Genomic DNA, 24,881 nt, shown 5'->3' with positions numbered 1-24,881 from the left:
ATCACTGTGTGTATTATCCCTGTACTGTGACATCACTGTGTATATTATCCCTGTACTGTGATATCACTGTGTGTATTATCCCTGTACTGTGACATCACTGTGTGTATTATCTCTGTACTGTGACATCACTGTGTGTATTATCCCTGTACTGTGACATCACTGCATGTATTATCCCTGTACTGTGATATCACTGTGTGTATTATTCCTGTACTGTGACATCACTGTGTATATCCCTCTACTGTGACATCACTGTGTGTATTATCTCTGTACTGTGACATCACTGTGTGTATTATCCCTGTACTGTGACATCACTGTGTGTATTATCCCTGTACTGTGACATCACTGTGTGTATTATTCCTGTACTTTGACATCACTGTGTGTATTATCCCTGTACTGTGACATCACTGTGTGTATTATCCCTGTACTGTGACATCACTGTGAGTATTATCCCTGTACTGTGACATCACTGTGTGGATTATCCCTGTACTGTGACATCACTGTGAGTATTATCCCTGTACTGTGACATCACTGTGTGTATTATTCCTGTACTGTGACATCACTGTGTGTATTATCCCTGTACTGTGACATCACTGTGTGGATTATCCCTGTACTGTGACATCACTGTGTGTATTATCCCTGTACTGTGACATCACTGTGTGTATTATTCCTGTACTGTGACATCACTGTGTGTATTATCCCTGTACTGTGACATCACTGTGTGTATTATCCCTGTACTGTGACATCACTGTGAGTATTATCCCTGTACTGTGACATCACTGTGTGGATTATCCCTGTACTGTGACATCACTGTGAGTATTATCCCTGTACTGTGACATCACTGTGTGTATTATCCCTGTACTGTGACATCACTGTGTGTATTATCCCTGTACTGTGACATCACTGTGTGGATTATCCCTGTACTGTGACATCACTGTGAGTATTATCCCTGTACTGTGACATCACTGTGTGTATTATTCCTGTACTGTGACATCACTGTGTGTATTATCCCTGTACTGTGACATCACTGTGTGTATTATCTCTGTACTGTGACATCACTGTGTGTATTATCCCTGTACTGTGACATCACTGTGTGTATTATCCCTGTACTGTGACATCACTGTGTGTATTATCCCTGTACTGTGACATCACTGTGTGTATTATTCCTGTACTGTGACATCACTGTGTATTATCCTTGTACTGTGATATCACTAACTTTAAAGAAATAAAGGATGCCGTATGCTACCATTGTTGTTTCTGTGTTTTTGACAAAATATTGACATTTAAAATGAACAGAAATATTTATAAAAAATTATATTTTATTGTTTTAAAAATACAGCTATATACACTAAAAAGATACAATGGAACAATATTATACATTTATGGAGGGACTGGATGCACCCATTGCCCTCAGGGGCTCCCGCTGGCAGCATACACAATATACATAATTTGCCATATCACTGTGTGTCAGTACAATACATGACCATATGGAGCTTTAGCTGCCCCACTTAAGTTACCGTAATAACTTTTCCATTCCTTAGAATTTTGGCAGCATTTTGCACTTTTGGATATAACACTGCTTTCATCATACAAGCGACCTACAGCAAACCTATAAAAAATGCAGACTTTTGCCTCCACTTCTGCAATGTGGACCTGTATAGTTTCAAGAAGTTTATATTGCTTTGTAACTGTGTGCTAAGAAAAAATTTACTTTTTGGAAAATATATATATAGATTGAGGTCACCTTCTATGGGCTCACACAACCAAAAACTCCCTGCCAGAGGTATGAATACTGTGTGCTACGCAGCTATTTAGGGTCACCGGGACATTAAATGTGTCATGCTCAGCATGTTGTAGGAAGATATGACCTCTGTACTATCTTATTTTAAGAGATTACCCTTTGTCCATAGTTCTTCTAATCCACAGACTAGTTCTGCACAGTATAAAGAAGCTATAACATAAGCTTTCATAATGATGGCCTAGATGAGGACCCCATGGCGGTTCCCAATCTTTAGTTGCAGATTACAACATTCTCTGTTCATTCTGCAGTCGTCTTACGTATAACTTCTTTGCTTTCCATAGGTCTTCCCACGACCTTCTCCGAATTCATCTCTTTGTAAGAATAAAGTTTTAAAACATCACTTCTTCACAGCTGCCATAGTCACTCTCTGCTAGATCTGGAGCCTGGTAATTTGAGTGCGTCATTGGTGGCACTCCGCAGTCTGCATAGGAGGGCTGTGCCACGCTAAGTCTTACGTTGAGACGTCGGAGTCCATCTTGGTTCGGGTGAGACATGCCTTTTTGCTGCACTAGCTGTGTGGGGTAATAGCTGATGGCAGTGTATTGGTCCTGGCAGGTAGATGGTTGGGGGAGGAAATCATCCAGGTTGCGGTTGCTATAACATGGAGGGATTGGTGCTCGCTTGTTGGGTTCTATCGGAAATGGGAACCCACCAAATAAGGGCTCTTGTTCCGGTTCTCTCGGAAGCGGTGGGATCGGAGGTGCTACTGAAGGTTTTGATTGTGGATACCTCTGTATTTCCGCAGGATTATAGCTAGATTGCCAATACGATGAGTCTCCTGCATACACTGGAATACAAGAAGATAGATAATGGTTACGAGATATGCTACAAGGGAACCTGTCAGTAGGATTTCCCTTATGAAAGCGGGCTGCAAGTTTTGAAAAGTAACTTTTATTCCATAAAATCAGGCAGGCAGAAAACTTCTGGATAAAACCAATATCTCATTGCGCCCGATAGTCTACTCCGCTGCCTTGCTCTACCTCTAGCTCTGCATTTCTCCAGTGCGCATGCGCCAGAGCCATGTGGCATCAATCTGCACCTGCTTTTTCTCTTTTAGGAGTAAGACCAAGCAGAAAGTTAGACATTACATGACTCCAGCACATGTACACTGAAGAGAGAGAGATGGTGACATATTCCCAAGTTTAACGCACATGCGCCAGGACTTGTGTCTTACAGATCTGATGAAAATGGCCTGTTCTTTCAAGCACGGGACTTCTGGCTACTGCGGCAGGTGCTGTGACTACTGGGGGCAGCACTGTGGCTACTGGGGCCATCACAATGACTTCTGGCAACTGGGGGCAGACACTGAGACTACTGGGGGAATCACTATGACTTCTGGCTACTTAGAGCAGGTGTAGTGACTACTGAGGGCATCACTGTGACTTATTTATACTGGAGTCATTGTCTGTGACTACTGGGGGCATCACTGTGACTACTGGCTAATGGGGCAGGCTTGGTGACTACTGGGGGCATCACTGTGATTACTGGCTACTTGACGCAGGTGCTGTGTTTACTGAGGGCATAACTGTGGCTACTGGGGGCAAGTGCTGTGGCTACTGGGGGAAGGTGCTGTGACTACTGGGGGCATCACTGTGACTACTGGATACTCAGGACTGGTGCTGTGATTGCTGGGGGTTTTACTGTAACTACTGACTACTGGAGGCAGGCGCTGTGACTACTGGGGGCATCACTGTGGCTACTGGGGGCAGGTGCTGTGACTACTGGCTACTGGGGGAAGGTGGTGTGACTACTGGGGGCATCATTGTGACTACTGGATACTTGGGGCCGGCGCTGTGATTATTGGGGGTTTTACTGTGACTACTGGGGGCAAGCACTGTGACTACTGGGGGCATCACTGTGACTACTAGGGGCGGGTGCTGTGACAACGATTACTATTCATTACAGTGGCAAAAGTTAGGAAGTAGCAAAATAACAATGAAAATAATTTTACGGTTGGGGGTCACAACAACATGAGTCACAGCATTTCGAGGAATGAGACCCACTGCTTTATATAAACTTGATAAAAATGAGTAATAAATATTAGTACGACATTGATTGTAATTTGTGTTAAGGATTTATATGGGGTTGTAACTAAGCTTTCTAAATAGCTGCTCTTCATAGTTATGCAGATAGACAACCTGTAGTAATTGTATCTTCTGAAGACTCGGTGACAATAGATGAATACGGGCCAAGTTTTCCTTTCCCCGGGAGAAGAATATTGTATTCATCAGACATTTGTCAATGAAGGTACAACTCGAATGTGTGATAATGTCATGGCCTCCCACTCCCAGAGCCGACGAACAAAGGTAAGACAATCACCCGGCATTCCTGGAGCTTACAGAGAGTCAGAGATGTCAATCATAGACATGTAGCTACACTGCAGGGAATTCCAGGCCTCCGACTGAAGCGAGTGGTGACAGGTAGTAACCTAGCTGCCGTCACTCCCAGCAGCCAGCAGGTGTCAGTAGCAGCTACTCATTGCTACCTGCATGTCTATGGCGGGACTCCGCACTCAAAGTTTCTACAGCTAATCCTTGTACAGTTCTGTAGTATGTCAAGGCTAAGGGGTTTGGGAGGATGGGGACGATCTTATTTAACATCAGAATTCCTAACTTTCCATATACTCCATAGAAGTAGCTAGACGCCAGGTGTGTCTCTAACCTTACTCTATACCGTGTTTTTATATCATGACTCAATGGAGATCTTTCCCTTGAGGTACAACCATTATGAATTGGTTTATTATCCACTGTCAGGCAGATACGTCTTCAAAGGCTGAAAGTTTGCTCAAAAGTTAGAGTGTTTTCACATGTGCAGTTTTTGTTCAGGTTTTTGATTCAGTATCTGACACCAAAGCCAGGTGTGAATCATATGAGTAGAGAAGTCTAGCATGAGAACTTTATCTATGGCTCAAACCACCAGGGTAGCATGGTGCCTACAAAATCCTTAAGTGTACCCCCAATTTCATAAAAAATGATACCCTAAAAGTAATACAGAGGCAACACATAGGCGATTACATCAAGATATACAGAACCAAAGAAGTTCTGGATATCAACATACTGGGTACAAAGTTCTGTAGAAGATGACTTGAAGCTGCCGTGACTCACTCCCCTCTCCATAGACTTCTAAGTAGTCTGACAAATCTGTCATGCTAGCAAGATGAAATTCAGCAAAGTGAAAAGCCGTTTAGGAAGGAAAGAGGTTGTAGCACTTTCCTCTGATAAGATAAACTACCCAGTATTACAAGTATTACAAGTTAGTGATTGAGAGACACTTACCGCTCTCTTCACAATCCCAGTTGTTCTTGGCGATGGAATCGTTGTCAGAACTGGAGGGAGGGGCTGGGGGTAGATTTGGTGCCACGCTACAGATAGCAGGACCCCGGGTCACTGGTGGTTTACAAAAGGTAAGTAGCTCCGGTACATTGTTTCTCCTTGACTGTCCTTCTGCATCCAGCTGGTTCCGAGGTACAGAACTGAGAAGGTTCAGCTCCATTGGTGGCACTTGGGTGCCGACACCTATGTCTCTGGATATGTATTGCTTTAGGTCTGGGTCTTCTTGAGGGGCAGGTTTGTGGGCCCTAGCTCGTCTGCAAATACGTTTTCTGAAGATGACAAAAAGTCCTACTAAGAAGAGGACTGCGAGGACCCCTCCTAGGATCTCGACAATCTCCTGAGCTCCGGAAATTAGGAAACTTTTATTGTTTTCAGGTTCGTCCACCTCCGCACACAACTGCCCGCCGTTAATGTTACTGCAATTACACGTGCTGCTGGGTGTACAGGGGGCATCGTGCCAACAGGAAGCATCCTGGCAGCTTCTCACCGCAATCTCACATCTGCAAGACAGAAATTACTCCAGTGAGTCACCAAGTATTCAAGGGGCTGTACGTACTCAGACACTAAGACCCATAGTATGGCACCTCGGCTGCGCTGAAGTGAATGGGACTGAGCAGCACAGCAAAACTTTGGATATCTGTGGTACTGTTTGTATGATCATAGTTTTTTACTGCTTGCCGACCCCTTAAAGGTTTTTGTTTTCATGTTCACATTAATGAAGAACTATTGGGTTATTTCTTTATGTAGTGTTCAGACCCAGGACATACAGCAAAGCTCCTAATAACTGCAGCAGAATATTGTACTTCAAGGTGTCTCAGTGACAATTTGGGTGCTACAAGTTACTGGAATCTGCTGATTGGTGGAGAGAAAGTTCCTTCCACAAAGACAAAAACTTGTAACCATACTATATTTGAGATTCCATAACACATTTGAACACCATCACCTTCTGAAACCAAGGACTTTTGGACATGTTTTCCCATTCACTCTACCAGGATTGTTTGATTGCTTCCCCACATCCAATGTAGGACAAGCAAAATGGATATAAGGCCTACCAAAACTTGGTAACCATTCTCCCTGGCCCCATGTCATGGATATAAGGCCAACCAAACCTTGGTAACCATATTCCTGGGCCCCATGTCATGTATATAAGGCCCAACAAGCCTTGGCAATCATTATTCTGGGCCCCATGTCATAGATATAAGGCCCATAAAGCCTTGGTAATCATTATTCTTGGCCCCCTGTCATACATATAAGGCCCATCAAGCCTTGGTAATCATTATTCTTGGCCCCCTGTCATACATATAATGCCCATCAAGCCTTGGTAATCATTATTCTGGGCCCCGTGTCATAGATATGAGGCCTACCAAGCCTTGGTAATCATTATTCTGGGCCCTGTGTCATAGATATGAGGCCTACCAACCCTTGGTAATCATTATTCTGGTCCCATGTCATGGATATAAGGCCTACCAAGCCTTGGTAATCATTATTCTGGGCCCTGTGTCATAGATATGAGGCCTACCAACCCTTGGTAATCATTATTCTGGTCCCATGTCATGGATATAAGGCCTACCAAGCCTTGGTAATCATTATTCTGGGCCCTGTGTCATAGATATGAGGCCTACCAACCCTTGGTAATCATTATTCTGGGCCCTGTGTCATAGATATGAGGCCTACCAACCCTTGGTAATCATTATTGTGGGCCCCGTGTCATAGATATGAGGCCTACCAAGCCTTGGTAATCATTATTCTGGGCCCTGTGTCATAGATATGAGGCCTACCGACCCTTGGTAATCATTATTCTGGGCCCCGTGTCATAGATATGAGGCCTACCAAGCCTTGGTAAGCATTCTTCTGGCCCCATGTCATGGATATAAGGCCTACCAAGCCTTGGAACCCTTCTCCAGGGTCCTATGACATCTGTATGGACTACTTTGCTACTAAAGTATATATAGTATATATAAAGTAAATATAGGAATGAATACTCACCTCTCACCCTGGAATCCTGGAGGGCAGCTACAGGAGAAGCCATTGGACATGGCTGAACACATTCTTCCTAGTTTGCAGGAAGACGATGCACATGGATCTATACCCAGATCACACTTAGGCCCCGCGAATGGGGAATGACAGAGGCACGAATAACCTAGCAAGGGTAAGGATAATGTAAGTATTTGTAAGTTATGTAATGATCAGATATTTTGTTTTTACTTTTTAGACAAGTACTTACCTCCATTGGCCAGTTCTACACACATCCTGCCACTAGGACAGGGCTCCAAGCTACAGGCCTGGGTATGTTCACAGCATGGAGTTACACCTTGCTGTTGAAGAGCTGGTCCCACTGTTTGCCCATTAACACTGATGTCATCCATGCAGCCATGAAACCCTTGAGAGACGAGGTTGTCCACTTGTATGAGTCCTCCAAGGATCAGGTGAGATGTCTTCCCACTGCACGTTGGTAGAGGTTGCTCCGTCTCTACGCCATCCACATGGAGATTGACGGTGGAGCTTGTTACCTCTAGTATAATGGTATGGAAAGCTCCATCATTGACCGGAGGCTCCAAAAACAGATCCTGAATGGTTGATCCTTGGCAGAGATACTTATAATGTACATTGCCATTCTCAAGCTGTAAAATGATAGAAAACAGAGATACTGTTTTATTAAAAGAAATTTCAAGACATACGCCTGGATTAAAATGTACCAAAATGATGGAACTAGTCTTCTCCAAAGACAAAAAGTTAAAGGTTTATCCTAATATTAGCCATTGAATGAGGGTAACTTCTTGACTGGAGGGGTTTCAACCCATTGATCATAACCCCAATGGTTCCAAGAACCCAGATTGAATCCACCTGTCACGATTTCTGGGATCACTATTGAGATGGTGATACTCGAGACCCCCTTTCTCATGATCAGTGGGGGGGTTAAATGGTCAATTCCCACTATTCTAGAAGTTATCATTTGTCTCATGTTCTGTTCCCAGCTTAGTTTCATGTAAATGAATGTGGCTGAGCTGCAATACCAAACATAACCACTATCTAATAATATTTTGGTTGCCAGTAACCACCACTAGGGGCAGTGTCGTCATTAGGGGCAGTCATCATCCTGCGGGGCTTGGACGTGTAAATTAAAGGGATTGTGTAACATAATAATGACTGCCATGATCAGGAAATACACGTCTTGTACCAGACGCCACGAGCACTTAGCAAGCAGAGACAGAACCGGCGCATCCACGGAGGAACAAATTTTAAAACAAATGTATTTTACAAGGTACAAAATGTTAGAAACACCTTTAACTTGTTTTCTCACGTAGCTACCGGAGACATTGCCAGCCTTGGCCTGTCATTCATGAACCCAAACTCTTCCTCCCGCTTTGGGGAAAGATCAGGCAGTCAGAGACTGGTGGCAGATCGAGCAATGATTGACGTCTTTCTAAGGTTCTCACTGTGAGAGTATGCCTTTAATAAGGCTCGTTTCCTATTAAATTGTGACATCTTCACTTTCCAAGTTCAAAATGTTCAGTCTTAGTTTAGAAGATATTGGGACAGGTTGAGACGCGTCAGGATGCCTTTGGGTAAAGCTGTCTCCTCATCCGTACATCCTTCCTGGCCACTTTATGAATTTTATGGGAGCTATAAACCCTTCAACAGTCATGTGAGTTAAAGGGGATTCTCATGAATGCAACACTTGTTCATATATAACCATTTTGACATCTTTAAAGGAAATGATTCCTCTATGAATTGGGAGATGCTTCTTCTCTGCTGGACCACCTAGACCAGTGGTGGCAAACCTATGGCACGGGTGTCAGAGGTGGCACTCAGAGCCCTTTCTGTGGGCACTCAACCCATCGCCCCAGTTCACCAAACACTGAATCTTACTGCAGTCCCAGGCAACTTAAAAGATGCTGCTCTCAGCACTATTTTACAGCGACACTTCATTGGCTCTTTGGAACTGCGGGAAAAGTGAGGTGTTGACAAAAGTGCATTATCTTTGGAGGTCCTCCTGCTGGACCCAGCATTCTTCCTGTACAGAGAGACCCTGGAGAGAAGCTACAATGATGGTCTGAATTTGCCCTCCTTCTTTCAACTGTATTGGTGGCCTCAGGCGGCCAATACAATTGAAAGTTATTGAAGAACAGGTAGCAATAAGTTACTGCTTAAAATGCCATGTTGGCACTTCACAGTAAATAAGTGGATTTTGGTTGTTGTTTGGGCACTCTATCTCCAAAAGGTTCGCCATCACTGACCTAGACCTTAGAGGACATGGCCTCTCATTTGAATGGCTTCCATGTAATGCTACATGTTTCTGTCCATGTGTGCCCTTTTATAAACCAAATGTTGGTTCACTTTAACCTCTGTAGAATATATTATATAATAGTCTAATGAATAATTTTCGAATATAAATTCATTATGGAATCTGAACCAGCTTAATTGTGGAAGCAATCTAAAAAAAACCTGTAGGCCTTAGATTTCAGATGTTACCACGCAAGAATGCATTTCACTATTGTAAAGAACTCTGCCCCCTAAAAGTTAATATTTGTGGTGCAAGAAGGAGTTGCAACTCAATGGGTGAAGTGTTATCAAAGGATTTTATAGAAACCCTAAGTCTTCAAGGTCTAATGGAGTCATGTCCAGAAGAAGACTACCCAATTTAAAGGATTTTTACAAGCCAAAATGAAATTATGACAATGTTATTGTGTTGGAGTAGACTACACATGCTTTCCTCCACTTAGTGAACCATCTCAAGCCAAGGCTCAAAGTCATGGAGGACATAAAATCTTGGTTTTCCTCCATGGTCCCAGAAATTAATGGGGTGGAGGCCGATCTTGCACACCGAAACTCAAATCATAGTCTATGGTACTGAAGAAGTACTCAGTATCTTTAAAAGACCCATAGATTGTCCACTCTTGTATTCCAAAGTGGATACAATGAGGGGGAATTGATGACTTGGACTATGTCCTAGCCCTGGGTGTTTAACTAGTGAATTGTGAGGCTCAGTTAAAGCATCTTTAGTGTTACTTTAATCTTACCTGCAGCAAAAACGAGGCAGAACCGTTAACATGCAGAAGAACAGCTTGGGATTGGTGGGTCTTCAGACGGAGCTTGACTTTCCATCCTCTTGACATGTCTTGATGATAATGCAAAAAACTTTGGCCATCAAACCGCAAGGCTGTACCTAATAATGATATAACAGGGGTACATGAGATAAAAGCTGAGAGGTATCACACCATTTAGCACATATTGTCCTGTTTATAGAAGTTTAGAAGACATTTTCCTAATTGTTCTTGATGGGAAACCCCCCATAAGTTCACGGAAATTGGAAACTCAACCTCCCGAAAGGATAAGAATATAATCATAGACTTACTCTTGCACGTGCAGACTTGTTGGAGACTGTACTGTGGTGTGATGACACTCAGCCGGGCAGTGCTGTGAGAAGATAATACGGACGGGTCCAGCTTTATCACTTCATGGCAGGTGCGGTTTTTGCATTGGGTTCCATGACATGGCAGATAAAATATGTCGTCAATCCGTAACCCTACAGACTGGTCTAGCTCTCGTCTCGCTGCGTTGATTCTCTCCGCCATAGTTTGAGGACCAATGGTGATGGAACTGGTGCCAGTTACCAAAACAAGGTCTAAGGATGTAGACCCCTCATCCTTCTGTAGACTGGCCATCTGAAGCTGTTGGCGGTCTATGGATAGAAGATTCCCAAGGAACCTTTGAAAACTTCGCCAATGGTCCCCTATGAAGTCTCCTGGAGACAAGTTCTTGAAACGTAAAACCAAAGCTTGCTGAAGAGCCTCATCGCTAAAACACCATACGTAGATATGTACGGGAGCCGTGGAGGAGAAGGTCCCATCACTGACTGTGACATTGAAGAAGTAATGTCCTTGGTGAAGACTTTCCAGGGCTATCACTTTGCCATCTGTTATCCCGACAGAGAAGAGTCCTTTTCTCATTTCCTCTTCAGCCAATCTGTACATCAGTGTGTCATGGGGATCCTGGTCCGTGGCATGAAGCTTGCCCAAAACACTGCCATGGAAAGACGCCTCACTGCTGGCGATGAAGATTTCTAGGGGTAACACTGTAGGAGAGTGGCGGCTTTGGTCGATGACTTGAATGCTGACAAAGGTGGAGGAAGAAAGGTGGGGGGTGCCACTGTCAGTAACCTACAAAATAATAATCAAGTTGGGGGTTAATTCAATTTTTGCACCCAGATGTTATATATTTTTTAATTGAACTTATATTTAGACACTGGATCCTCTACTTGTGCTTATTCAGCCTGCTCCATCTCCTGCCCTAATATTTGTAATGCATATGTGTGTAACATGTATGGAGGTGATTTGTATGTGTGTAATGTGTATGTATAAACATGTGATATCTAAGTATGTGTGTAGTTTATATGTATATGCACGTGATGTATATAGATATATGTGTGCAAGCTGTATGCAATGTGTATGTGTGTAGTGTGCATATATATGCATGTGATGTGCCAGTATGTGTGTAATGTGTATGTATAAACATGTGAGATCTAAGTATGTGTGTAGTTTATATGTATATGCACGTGATGTATATAGATATATGTGTGCAAGCTGTATGCAATGTGTATGTGTGTAGTGTGCATATATATGCATGTGATGTGCCAGTATGTGTGTAATGTGTATGTATAAACATGTGAGATCTAAGTATGTGTGTAGTTTATATGTATATGCACGTGATGTATATAGATATATGTGTGCAAGCTGTATGCAATGTGTATGTGTGTAGTGTGCATATATATGCATGTGATGTGCCAGTATGTATGTAATGTCTGTACAGATATGTGTGTGTTTAAGCAGTATGGATATGTGTGTAATGTGTATGTATATGTATGTGATATGTTAAAATGTGTAATGTGCATGTATAGGTGTGTAATGTGCATTTATATGCATGTGATATGCAAGTGTGTGTGTGTAATGTGTACATGTATTTGTGTGTTTAAGCCTTATGCATATGTGTGTAATGTATATGTATTTGCGTTTGATATGTAAAGGTGTGCATAATGTGTATGTATATGCACAAGATATCTAAGCATGTGTGTAATGTGTATGCATTTGTATGTGATGTGTAAGTATGTGTGCTCTATATATATAGATATATGTGTGTTTAAGATGTATGAATATGTGTGTAATGTGTATGTATATGATATGCAAGTATGTATGTTTATGTGTGTTTAAGCCTTATGCTTATGTATATAATGTGTATTTATATGTGTGATATCTAACTATATGATATGTGTATGTATATGTATATGCATGTGCTGTGAAAGTATGTGTGTGATATGTATGTATATGTATATGGATGTGCTTTGAAAGTATGTGTGTAATATGTATGTATATGCATTTTATATGTAAGTATGTGTGTAATGTGTACATGTATATGTATGTTTAAGCCTTATGCATGTGTGTAATGTGTAAGTTTATGCATGTGATATGTTAGTATGTGTGTAATGTTTGTATATGTATGTGTGTGTTTAAGCTGTATGTATATGTGTGTAACATTTATCTATATGTAATGTATGTATAAGGGTAAATATAAATGTTTACAATGTCTGTGGGTGCATTATGTAGGTGTTTATGTGTGTAATGTGTGTATTTGTATATGTATTTCATATTTGTATAACTGTCCTGTATATGTTGTAACTATGTTTGTCCATCATGACCTCGGCTTTGTTTAACCCATTTTACCTGGATCTTTAGTAGATACTTCTCCTTCAGACTTCTGGTGAGGATATATGTTGTATATAAGAGACCGTCTTGACTGATATGAAATGCATTTTCCTCATTGCCTTGAAGGATTCGGAAATGGAAGGGGGGACCATGTTTGGGGGAATCCTTATCTGTTGCAATGAGGGTCATAACGCTAGTACCGGCTGGAGAACCATCCTAGGGAAATGTCAGATAAGAACATTTACAAAAACATGATACCAATGACATTGTAGCTCAAATATCTCAAATATTTATCTGTACCTGAAGCACGAGACTATAGTTGGACTGTAAGAACATGGGGGGGTTGTCATTCACATCCAGTAAATGGACATGAACCGTTCCTTCACTGTACAGAGATGGATCACCATTGTCTGTGGCTCGTACCACGAGGGAATACTTGGATTTCTAGTAAAAAGAAATATAAGATAAGAAACAAATTAAGATGTTACATTTTCTCAAGGAGAAGGAGAATATAACATATTTCCTAATTTAATAATAGTTTAATGACATACGTCAATGAATATGTCTTTAACTTCCTGTATCTGATGCGATTCCGATGTAGTTCTAAAGAGATTCTTATCTTTAAAATGACACCAAATGCATGTTTCTAGGTGATATGGATATGAATGATGTGACAATCCCCCTACAGTCTCGATAGTGACTCATTTCAGACAAAAAGTGACTCTTCTCATGTCATTTGCATATAAATTTGAAGGTGATTTTTTTTTAAGGTGAACAGGTGAACTTTTATTTTTAGAAAGTATATTTTGTGCTCCACTTGAGGGGGGTTAGTAGTTTGGTGGTGTAAAAGCTGAACTGATTCCCTTTAAGCAGCTTGTGAGGATAAGAGGTTGGAGGCTGCTTGTCTTCGTCAGGGTAATGGGTGGTAAATAGAAGGTGTAGTTGTCACAGGAAAGTTGAAGGGACATAAATCTGGTCATGTGATTGAGGTACAAGAACATGTTGAAAAAAAGTCAAAGTAAACAATGGGTGGGAGGGCGCATCAGCTCAGGGAAGGTTGAAGGAATTTTTGAGTTTCTAGAGGTCCCAGATTCTCCAAAAATTTTAGGTTGGGTTAGGTTGTCACAGGAAAGTCGAAGGGACATAAATCTGGCAATGCGATTGAGGCATAAGATCATGTTGAAAAAAAAGTCAAAGTGAGCAATGGGTGGGAGGGCGCATCAGCTCAGGGAAGGTTGGAGGAATTTTTTAGTTTCCACATATTCCAGATTGTCAAAATTTTTAGGTTGGGTTAGGTTCTCACAGGAAAGTCGAAGTCGGGCATAAATGTGGCAATATGATTGAGGCATAAGAAATGTTAAAGACTGTCAAAGTAACCAATGGGAGGGCACATCACTTCATGGTAGGATAAAGGATTTTTTTCAGTTTCCAGAGGTTCAAGATTCTCCAAAAATTTTATGTTGGGTTGTCACAGGAAAGTCGAAGGGACATAAATAGCTAAATCTGGCAATGTGATTGAGGCATTATCTAGCTCAAGTCTAGTCAAAGTAACCAATGGGTGGGAGGGCGCATCAGCTCAGAGAAAGTTGAAGGAATTTTTTAGTTTTCGGAGGTTCCAGATTCTCCAAACTTTTTCATGAGTTCCTGAAGTTTTTACATTTGTAATGGTAATAAAATAATAGTTCGTCCATCATTAAACTATAGAGAACTCTCTTCCACTTGCAGAGTAAAACACGTAAGGTGAAAGTCATGTGCCAGGGGCCGACATACTGACTAAGATTAATACATGGAACAAGATGCCTGAGTCTGATAGGACATTCTGTATACAGGCAGCATAGCATGTTAAGAGTAAATTAGGCAGAAAAGAACGAACTTCAAAGCTAAACACTTACATAACATACTGAATCAAACTCTAAAAATAACTTGTAGAGCCGAACTAGACATGTCCTGATTGTTTCACAGCTTTTTACTTGCTGTACAAGGTTTTTTGAAGTCCCTGAGACAAGTTCAACCACTTTTTGAGGAAGATCTTACCTTCTCTCTGTCCAGTCTACTTAAAACCCTCAGGTCTCCTCTTTCGGGATGTATTGAAAAGTGGCCGAGGGGGTCACCTCTCACAATGTGGAAATTGACCTTGTTGTTGCCTGGTCCATCCAGATCTGCAGCAGATACCTAGAGGTGGTTTGAAAGATTAACTGATGTTATATCCAATACATATGGGACATACATTGGGGGTCATTTACTAAGGGCCCGATTCGCGGTTTCCCGACATGTTACCCGAATATTTCCGATTTGCGTCGATTTTCCCTGAATTGCCCAGGGTTTGTGGCGCATCGGCGCCGGTGTGCACGCGACGGAAATCGGGGGCGTGGCCGAGCGAAAACCCGACGGATTCGGAGAAACCGCCGCATTTAAAAAAAAAAAAAAGTGTCGCTGGACACGCACTTACCTTCACCAGGAATAGGATCGTGAACTCCGGCGGACCTCGGGGAACTTCAGCGCAGCAGAGACACCGTGTGGACGTCAGAGGAACTGCCTTAGTGAATCGTCGGAAGACCCGAATCCACCGCAGAGAACGCGCCGCTGGATCGCGAATGGCCCGGGTAAGTAAATCTGCCCCAATGTGTAAGGTCAGTTGCTGCTAGAAGATCAATACGCTCATCCCTTGCTCTAAACTTTCAAATTAGAGGCCGAACCTAAAAAATCTAAAACTTATGACCTTCTTAGGTACCAAGGTCCAGGAGTGACTGCTACCTCCTCACATCTTCATACTGGATACAATACTTTGTTAAGATACTGCTAACAGGTCAACATGGAAATGTCCTCTTAAAGTAACAAAGCTTGGAACCAGAGTAGAACAACATCATGACAAACCAAGATATTGAAGAGCCGCACTTCTTACCATCACAATTAGGTCACCCACAACGGCATCCTCTTGGATTTCGGCCTCATACTCCTCCAAACTGAAGATGGGCTTGTTGTCATTGACATCAGTGATGTTGACCACCAGAACGGTAACATCACTTAGAGGTGGAGAACTTGCCCTCGTGCCTTCGATTGACAGGTAGTACTGCTTCTGAGATTCATAATCCAATTTCTTGTTTAAGTATAATTTCCCTGGAAGAAAAATAAAAAAATTCTTAAAATATAACGGAATTAGACATCACCAGACAATTTTTGAATATGACCAACATGAAAAAGGAGAATTAAGGTTGTCCCACGGCTTTTCCACCACTTATATAGAAACTACTCTACCTGTGTCATGCAGGAGGAATATCCCATTTTCATTCCCACTCAATATTTCATATGTGATCTTTGCTTTGTCCTCCAAGTCTTGAGCCAACTCTGAAAGATTCAGAAGCTCCGACCCTATGGCCTTGTCTTCTGGCACCGATATAATTTTTTCCGGGTTCCCAAATACTGATCGGTAATAACTCAGAGACACTATAGATACTGAAATGGGTAGACATGTTGAAAGTGGGCGGGGCAAACCACGGTCTGTGGCACAGATGGTCAATGTAATCATTTGGTCTTCCATGTTTTCCAGAGGCTTTTCTAGATAAACTACTCCAGTGTTTTCATCTACTATGAATAGTCCATCGGCAGAATTTTTGAGATGATATCGAACTTCAGCATTAACACCTAAGGCAAAAAGACAACAGAACTGTTTAATGTTTGGAATTATCCAACAAGAACCCTCCAAAATAGTAGCTACATCCAACAGATTCTAATCCCATTTTGATAATGTCCATTGGCTTCACCATCTATTCTCCCACGTCATAATTCTTTCATATTACCTTCATCAGGATCTTTAGCAAAAACCACGGCCACAGGAGTCTTCAAAGTAGTGTTATCAAATACAGTGACGGAGTAATGATCCATGGAGAATACGGGGCTATTGTCATTAACATCTTCCAGGTATAAGATGACGTCTGCTTGACATGACAGTCCTCCCCCGTCTGTGGCCTTTGCAATCATGTGGTAGGAGGCTTTCTTCTCTCTATCCAGTGGGGCCAGTGTTGTAAGCTCACCTGTTAGATACGGTAAAAAAAAATATAATTACCAAAAAAAAAAAAACTGGGGTATTTCAGTAAAAGAAGTGATGGTATATTACTTGAATTGCTGATCACTGTAGCTACAATGATAGAACAAGAACTCCCAATGCCGGCGTGTGGGCAGAGTAATCAGGACTCTCACTGTCAATCACTGTGTGTGGGTGGGGTAATCAGGACTCTCACTGTCAATCACTGTGTGTGGGAGGGGTAATTAGGACTCTCACTGTCAGTCACTGTGCGTGGGAGGGGTAATTAGGACTCTCACTGTCTGTCACTGTGCGGTAGAGGGGTAATCAGGACTTTAACTATCAATCAGTGTGTGGGTATAGTAATCAGGACTCTCACTATCAATAACTGTGTGTGGGCAGGCAGGATAACATCTGCCATGAGGCAGGATGAAAATTCCCCCTCAGGTGGCAGATCTTGGACTCCTGAGGGGGCGGCAGATCACAAGTACTACGGACTTTCTAAAAGATGGATAGTGGCTCCCCCTTGTCAATCTCTGTGTGTGGGCAGAGTAATCAGGACTCTCACTGTCAATTACTGTGTGTGGGAGGGGTAATCAGGACTCTCACTGTCAATCACTGTGTGTGGGCAGAATAATCAGGACTCTCACTGTCAATCACTGTGGGTTGAGTAATCAATAATATCCCTGTCAATGTCTGTGTGTGGGCGAAGTAATCAGGACTCTCATTCATCATATCCTGTTCTCACACAGGGCAGCAGAAATCATTTGACATGATAGAAAGAACAGCTTGCAAAAAATGCAACAAAACACAAAACTGTTTTTAATACTTGCCAGAATATGGATCCAGTCGGAACTGATCATCTCCAAGCCCAAAAAGTCCATATGTGATCATAGCATTATTACCGATATCAGAGTCTCTGGCTGAGATCTTGAGGATGAATACACCCGGAGGGGCATCTTCGGCTACCCTCGCTGTGTAAAGCATCTGATAAGAAGAGTATAATCTTAGTTTTTTTTTTTCAATTCTCCATGGAAGCAAGTCAACTGTTTCAGGAATGTGAAATCCTAAGCGGAGATGAATAAGAGCGACTGTTCTGTAATTCTGGTGTTATTTCTGGCTGATGGGGGACAAGGTGTCTCCTCCTTATGGAGGGAAGAAAAGGGATAGCACCAGTTCTTCCATGCACGGAAACCTGACACATATCCAGAGTCTGCTGCTTATTATCAGGGGGGTCGCAGTAACGCGCTTTGACAAATCCTTTCATGTGAAATTTTTGGAAGACGCCAAAACAAAAAGGATAACTGGTTCTTCTTATCTCTCAAATGTCAGTGGCGTGAATAATGAAAAACGGAGCACAACAGAAACGTGTTATCTCTAAGGCGTCTTCCTCCATTGCAATATGTTTCATCTACTTAAAGGGATATTCCCATCTCCTGCATTTATGACATATGTCATAAATATATGAGAGCTGTGGGTCCTACTTCAGGAATCCACCGCTATTATGGGACCATGGGTCAGTTGTCCTCATCACTCGGCCTTATAAGCCAAAAATAGCTTGAATGTACAGACTCCGTACTCCCATAGACATGAATGGAGAGAAACCATGCATGACATCTGTAGCTTTCATGAATCATGTGGATATGTCATAAATACAGAAGATTGGAAAACCCCTTTATTAAATAGCACAGAAAATCCTGACAAGAATCTTAGCAGAGACAGTTAGAGTCCTAAAAACCCAACCACATAGAGGGTGTACGTACACCAATACAGGAAAAGTTGCTAATCACTGTGTGTGGGCAGAGTAATCAGGACTCTTGTTGTCAATTACTGTGTGTGTGGATTGAGTAATCAGGATTCTCACTGTCAATCACTGTATGTGGGTGGAGTAATCAGGACTCTCACTGCTAATCACTGTGTGTGGGCGGGGTAATCAGGACTCTCCCTGTCAATAACTATGTGGGGCCGGAGTAATCAGGACTCTCACTGGCAATCACTCTGTGTGGGTCGAGTAATCAGGACTCTCATTGGCAATCACTTCATTTGGGTGGAATAATCAGGACTCTCACTGCCAATCACTAAGTGTGGACAAAGTGATCAGGACTCTCACTGTGAATGGGCGGGGTAATCAGGACTCTCACTGTTAATCACTGTATGTGGGCGGGGTAATCAGGACTCTCACTGTTAATCGCTGTATGTGGGCGGGATAATCAGGACTCTCACTGCCATTCACTGTGTGTGGATGAAGTAATCAGGACTCTCACTGTGAATGGGCGGGGTAATCAGGACTCTCACTGTCAATCACTGTATGTGGGCGGGATAATCAGGACTCTCACTGTGTGTGGGCGGGGTAGTCGGGACTCTCACTGTCAATCACTGTATGTGGGTGGAGTAATCAGGACTCTTAAACTCTCTCTATGAACCTGTATTCTGAGCCACTGAGCTCAGGTTCTCTCTATTACTATGCTTTAACGCATCACTCATTCAAAATATCAGATTTTAAAAACTTGAAATAACCCAACGTAGCCACTCATTGTCAAACTACACTCTTGGGTCCAATTCAGATAAATGTTATATTATTTCAAGGTACCACAGATTTTTACATATTCACCTACCTGCTGACAGTCAGGACTATTGTCATTGATGTCCAGAACGGTGATGTCCACATTGGTAGTTGCCTGGAATTTTCCATCAGAAGCCGTCACACTCAAATAATGTCTTTCTGTCTCTTCTCTGTCCAAGGGTTTTTTCGATGAAATCACCCACTGGTTCCCAACTCCACTGATGCTGAAGAGCCCCAAGGGATCTCCATCTGTTGACAGAACATTGCAATGTCTACTTTAGACCAAGTATTATTGGCATCTACTTTAGATGGTATATATAATGTATATGTTGTTATCTCACCTGTAATGTAACATGTGACCTTCCGATTGGTTTCCGCCATATCATTGTCCCATGTTTTAATGGTTGTTATGACTTGTCCTGATTCGCTGTTTTCAACCACAGACCCTCTGTAGGCCTGAGAAGTGAACCTTGGAGGGTTATCGTTATCATCAGTGACTGTGACCTCCACTAGTGCTTCTGAAGAAAGTTGTATCTTTTTGCCTTGATCTGATGCCACCACATAGAAACGGTAGACCTCTTGAGTTTCGCAGTCAAGCTCCTTACGTGTTGTGATCCAACCATTCTCAGTATTGATGGTAAATAATGTGTGAATCTCGTTGTTCTCTCCCTTCAGACTATATACTACTACTCCATCATAGCCAGTGTCCTGGTCATTGGCGGTAACTTGTATAACAGTTGTTCCCGCGGGCATATTTTCCATTAATGAAGCTCGGTAAAGATCGGCTTCAAAGACAGGTTGGTTGTCATTGATGTCCTTCACTTGAATGCTCACTGAAACTAAGCTCACCAACTCCTTCCCCAAGTGAGGACAGTTGGCCTGCACATCTATATGGTACCATTTGGTTGTCTCATGGTCTACACCCTTCTTCATAATGACTGCTCCTGTGTGCTTATCTAAGCTGAACACGCCATCTTTGTTACTTTCTGGGGTGGTCCCTTCCACAAGGCTGTAGACAACTGGTTCTGAAGCTGTTGCTTTCACCAATCCCACTTCCGAACCAGTGGGCAGATCTTCAGCTGCTGAAAAACTGTATAGCGGTTCTGTAAATTTTGGTAAAACAACCTCTGTTGGTACAATATGAAGATGAACAGGTACCAACGAGCTCCAGTTGGGTGGTGCTCCATCCTTAGCTGTAACCGTAAAACTAATATCTTTGTTTTCTAAGCCATAAAGGCTTTTCTTTGCTATGATTGTACCATTGTAAGGGTTGATCTGAACCAGATCTTCATCGTATTTATCTATAGAATATGTAACATCAGCATTTTGGCCTTCATCTGCATCATGAGCAACCACCTGAATAATAGGGGATCCTTTGCTAAGGTTAGACTGGACAGATAATATGTACTCATTAGCTATGAACACTGGGGCGTTGTCGTTCTCGTCCGTCAGAATAATTTTGACCGTACAGAAAGAAGCTCTCCCTCCTCCATCTGTAGCCATGATTTTAATTGCGATGAATCTTTCCGTGGCGTTCTCTCGATCTAATTTTCTCAAAGTTGCAATATGGCCAATACTATCGATGGAAAACATTTCCAAAGCCAGTTTATTTATGATGGTATAATTGACATTCCCATAAGGTCCATCATCAGGATCATATGCCTTCACTTCCACCACTGTTGTCCCTATTTCTGCATTTTCAGCAAGTTCTACCTCGTACAAATCCTGCTGGAAAGATGGGGTGTGCTTATTGGCATGGGTGATGTTGATGTATACCGGTACAATATCTCTGTAGACACCATCTGAGGCTGAGACTTGGAGATGGTAAGACATGTTTAAACTGCTCCTACAAAGGTTGGAAAGGGATATAACTCCAGATGTCTTATTTATGATGAAATGTCGATGGTTATTACCAGAAAGGATCAGATACTCCAACTTTCCAGCATCAATATTATCCATGTCAAGAGCTTGGACTTTTACTACAATATGTCCACAGTTGGCCATTTCACTTAGATTGGCTTCATACTGCTTCTCTCTGAAAATTGGAGGGTTGTCGTTCACATCAGTAACATTTATAACAACCAGAGCGTCTGAGTGAAGAGGAGGCACGCCGTTATCTGTAGCCCTTACTTTGAGCTGAAACTGACGGGTGGCTTCGTAATCCAGCTCCTGGGTGGTGGAGATTTCCCCAGTTTTATGGTTTATATGGAAGAATTCATGAGATCCTTCTGTGTCATTTCCTATTATATGATATGAGACCTCTTGGTTCTTCCCTGAGTCTTCATCTGAGGCTAAAAGTTGAATCACAGCTTTGTAAGGGGGTAATTTTTCCATGACATGGCCAGAATAGACTGACTGTGAAAAAACGGGTGGGTGGTCGTTAATGTCCTCCACATTCACTATGACCTTTGCTTCTGAAAAGTAGCCCAAAGCCGAATCAGTAGCTCTTACGGTTAACAGATGACTTGGTTTGGTCTCAAAGTCCAAGTGTCCTGAAACACTTAGGGACCCTGTCTTAAAATCTATACTAAATAAACTAAGGGCATCATTCTCAACAATATTGTAAATCACACGAAACCCCTCCGGGCTCCGAGCCTGGATATGCAATATGGGAGTGTAAGCTGGTACATTTTCTGGCACTGTCACCTTGTAGTACAGACTTTGGAAAATAGGGTTGGACTTGTTTCTGACAATGACGACCACTTCTTCTTCAGCTTGCAATACGATTTTACCATGATCTCTGACAATGACCTTCAGAACATACTGATTTAATGCTTCATAGTCAAAGGGTTGTTTCAGAATGATATCCCCAAGTGATGGATCAATCCAAAAATATTTGTAATCTTCTTTTAACTCATATCTCAGTTCACTGTTTCTCCCAATGTCTTTATCTATAGCAGATACCTGGAAAATAACATCTCCAGTTTCTAGGTCATCCTCCACAGCTACGTAATACGGGGTGTTGATGAATTCTGGAGGATTGTCATTGACATCTTCTACATACACCTCAACCTTGCTTTGTGACACTCTAGGAGGACTTCTTCCGTCTTTTACTTCCACTACCACATCATATTTGTCTTGATATTCTCGGTCAAACCCTAAGCCTTTAGTCTGGAGAAGACCAGAAGATGCACCAATCTGGAAAAGTTCTGTACAAGTAAGAATTGAGAAATAAATCGGTTCATTTAGTTGGGTTCCGATCACATCTACCACCTTTAGATCCAAGATGCGAGGATCGTTTTCAGTAACATTGACAGTATAAAGTGGCTGATCAAATTTTAGGTTGGTTGTTCGCATCCCAGTTACATTAATCTTTACTATTGTAGTATCTTGGGACATCCCCTCCCAAGCTTTGACTACAAGCTCACGGTAAGATCTTACGAGAGAAGAATTGTTGACAGTGAGAACACCAGTTTTAGAATCTACTGAAAATGCACCATCTACGTTGCCCTCTGAGATGCTGTATTCCACTTTGGAGTCCTTATCTTCTGCTACTAAGGTAAGTAGCTGCATATGGTTATAAACTGGTAAGTAAAGATTCAGTTCATACACATCTTGTAAGAACTGAGGAGGCGAGTCATTGACGTTAATGACATGGATGGTGATTTTGGCCGGTTGAGAGGCATACAGACTTGGATTTCCTGAGTCACTCACATGTACATTGAAAGAGAACTGTGCGGCTTCTTCGTAATCGATTTCGGCCACTGTGAATATTGTTCCCATACTTGGATTGATCTTAAAGTAATTCCTCATTTCAGGGTCTAGGATTTGGTAACTCAACAAAGCATTTGACTCTGTATCATTATCTGTTGCTTGAACGATCAGAGGTGTGAGATCCAAATTGGTCACCATGCTACCAACTGGAGCATCCTCGTTGACTTGACCTAAGTATGAGGTTTTTGAGAAGATAGGGGCATTATCATTCTCATCGATGACATATATAAACACAGTAGTGTCGCTGGAAAATCCAAGTGAGCTATAACTGAGGACCTTGAGCTGGTATGAGGAGGTTGTTTCGAAATCCAATTTTTTTTGGGTCGTGATAATTCCTGAATAGCAATCGATGTAGAAGACTCCCTCCTTATTTCCTTCTTTGATGTCGTAATTGATAGAGGAACAGCTGGTCGCAGACACCATAGCGACAAAAGATCCAATAGGCACCGATTCACTTATCTCCACCACGTGTTCTGTGGAAATAAATTTGGGTGGTGACGCATCAGAAGATTTGACTTGCAGGTTTACTGTGGCTATGTCCTGAAGTTGTGGTGTGCCTTGATCTACTGCAAGGATGGACAAGGAAAACTGGTTCTTTGTAGCTTGCTCCAATGCTTTTGCAAAGGTGATCACACCTGAAGATGCATCTATGTTGAAATAGCCTTCATTGTTACCTGCAAGAAAAAAAAAAGTGTCCTTACTATTAAGATTTGGATAGCAAATATAAGAAGATGACCACAGTTATGGTGTTTGGAGTAAGTGTCCATGGTTTATTATAATGGGTTTTTATGGTACGGGTTTATGGGATTTTCTGTTATCTAAGACAGGTCCACAACTAGATCTATCGTCTGTGACTATGTTTTTATATCAACCCCATTAAATTTAAGTTGGCCAATGGCTGGATGCCCATTTATCATCATTTCCATTATTTTTGTACTTGTACCATTATATTATACTTAGGATGAATACTCAAAGGCTTATGGGTTGGACTTGATGGACCTGCATCTTATTTCAGCATTATCTACTATGAAACTATTCACAAGAACCCGTGCCTTGGCTTAGTGGGTATGTGTCCTGGACTGGTAGAGAGGCTAGCAAAAGGATTGGTTGACTAAAATCCATGCATCCGATTCCTTTTACCACTGACAGTTTGGAGGACCTTCTAAACTTTAGATGAACGGCTGAACTCATTGGGTTCAGCTAAACAACTTCTAATATGTATGGCCGACCTAAGTCTCATTGGCAGGTCTTGGTGGTGGCACATAGAGTCCATGTGACCTGCAGTTCCAGGCACAGTCACCTGTACATCTAGAGCGCCATGGCTTCTTCTTTCTCTTGACCCTAGAGGTCTGACCACCAAACATAATGGGGCAGATTTACTTACCCGTTCTCGTAGCGATCCCGCGGTGCGTTGTCCGACGAGGATTCGGGTCCAACGCGATTCAGTAACATCGTGCGTCCGAGTTCCAGCAGGTGTCGCTGCTGCACCGAGGTCTGCTAGAGTTCACCTGCTTCTTCCTGATGCATATGAGTGCTTGATCTTGCAACACATTTTGTTTTTTAAATTCCACGGTTTGTCCGAATCCGTCGGGTTGTCCGACGGCCACGCCCCCCGATTTGTGTCACGTGCAAGCCGGCGCCGATGCGACACAATCCGATCGCATGTGCATAAAAAACCTGGGGCAATTCGGCGCAAAATGGAAATATTCGGGAAAACCCGAAAGAATCGAAATCCGTGGACCCTTAGTAAATG

The 24,881-nt window shown here is 42.3% G+C and overlaps 1 protein-coding gene across 1 annotated transcript in view; it reads right to left on the bottom strand.

Moving 5' to 3' along the window:
- Window positions 1–1,296: 1,296 nt before the first annotated feature.
- FAT2 (FAT atypical cadherin 2) overlaps window positions 1,297–24,881 on the bottom strand; it is an 81,465-nt gene continuing 57,880 nt past the window's right edge. Inside the window, exons 10-24 of the mRNA XM_072145549.1 lie at window positions 19,756–23,802; window positions 19,467–19,663; window positions 17,685–17,838; window positions 16,628–16,861; window positions 16,086–16,472; window positions 15,733–15,947; window positions 14,865–15,002; window positions 13,131–13,274; window positions 12,849–13,046; window positions 10,487–11,291; window positions 10,152–10,297; window positions 7,355–7,751; window positions 7,117–7,270; window positions 5,074–5,630; window positions 1,297–2,585 (exon numbers count right to left, since the gene is read on the bottom strand). Coding sequence (XP_072001650.1) covers window positions 2,128–2,585; window positions 5,074–5,630; window positions 7,117–7,270; window positions 7,355–7,751; window positions 10,152–10,297; window positions 10,487–11,291; window positions 12,849–13,046; window positions 13,131–13,274; window positions 14,865–15,002; window positions 15,733–15,947; window positions 16,086–16,472; window positions 16,628–16,861; window positions 17,685–17,838; window positions 19,467–19,663; window positions 19,756–23,802 — 8,231 coding nt within the window. The 3' untranslated portion in view covers window positions 1,297–2,127. The remainder of the gene's footprint in view (window positions 2,586–5,073; window positions 5,631–7,116; window positions 7,271–7,354; window positions 7,752–10,151; window positions 10,298–10,486; window positions 11,292–12,848; window positions 13,047–13,130; window positions 13,275–14,864; window positions 15,003–15,732; window positions 15,948–16,085; window positions 16,473–16,627; window positions 16,862–17,684; window positions 17,839–19,466; window positions 19,664–19,755; window positions 23,803–24,881) is intronic.

This window comes from Engystomops pustulosus, chromosome 4, assembly GCF_040894005.1.
Source record: "Engystomops pustulosus chromosome 4, aEngPut4.maternal, whole genome shotgun sequence".
Taxonomy (NCBI): Eukaryota; Metazoa; Chordata; class Amphibia; order Anura; family Leptodactylidae; genus Engystomops; species Engystomops pustulosus.
The sequence above is the reverse complement of the archived record's forward strand: the minus strand, read 5'-3'. Positions and strand labels throughout refer to the sequence as shown.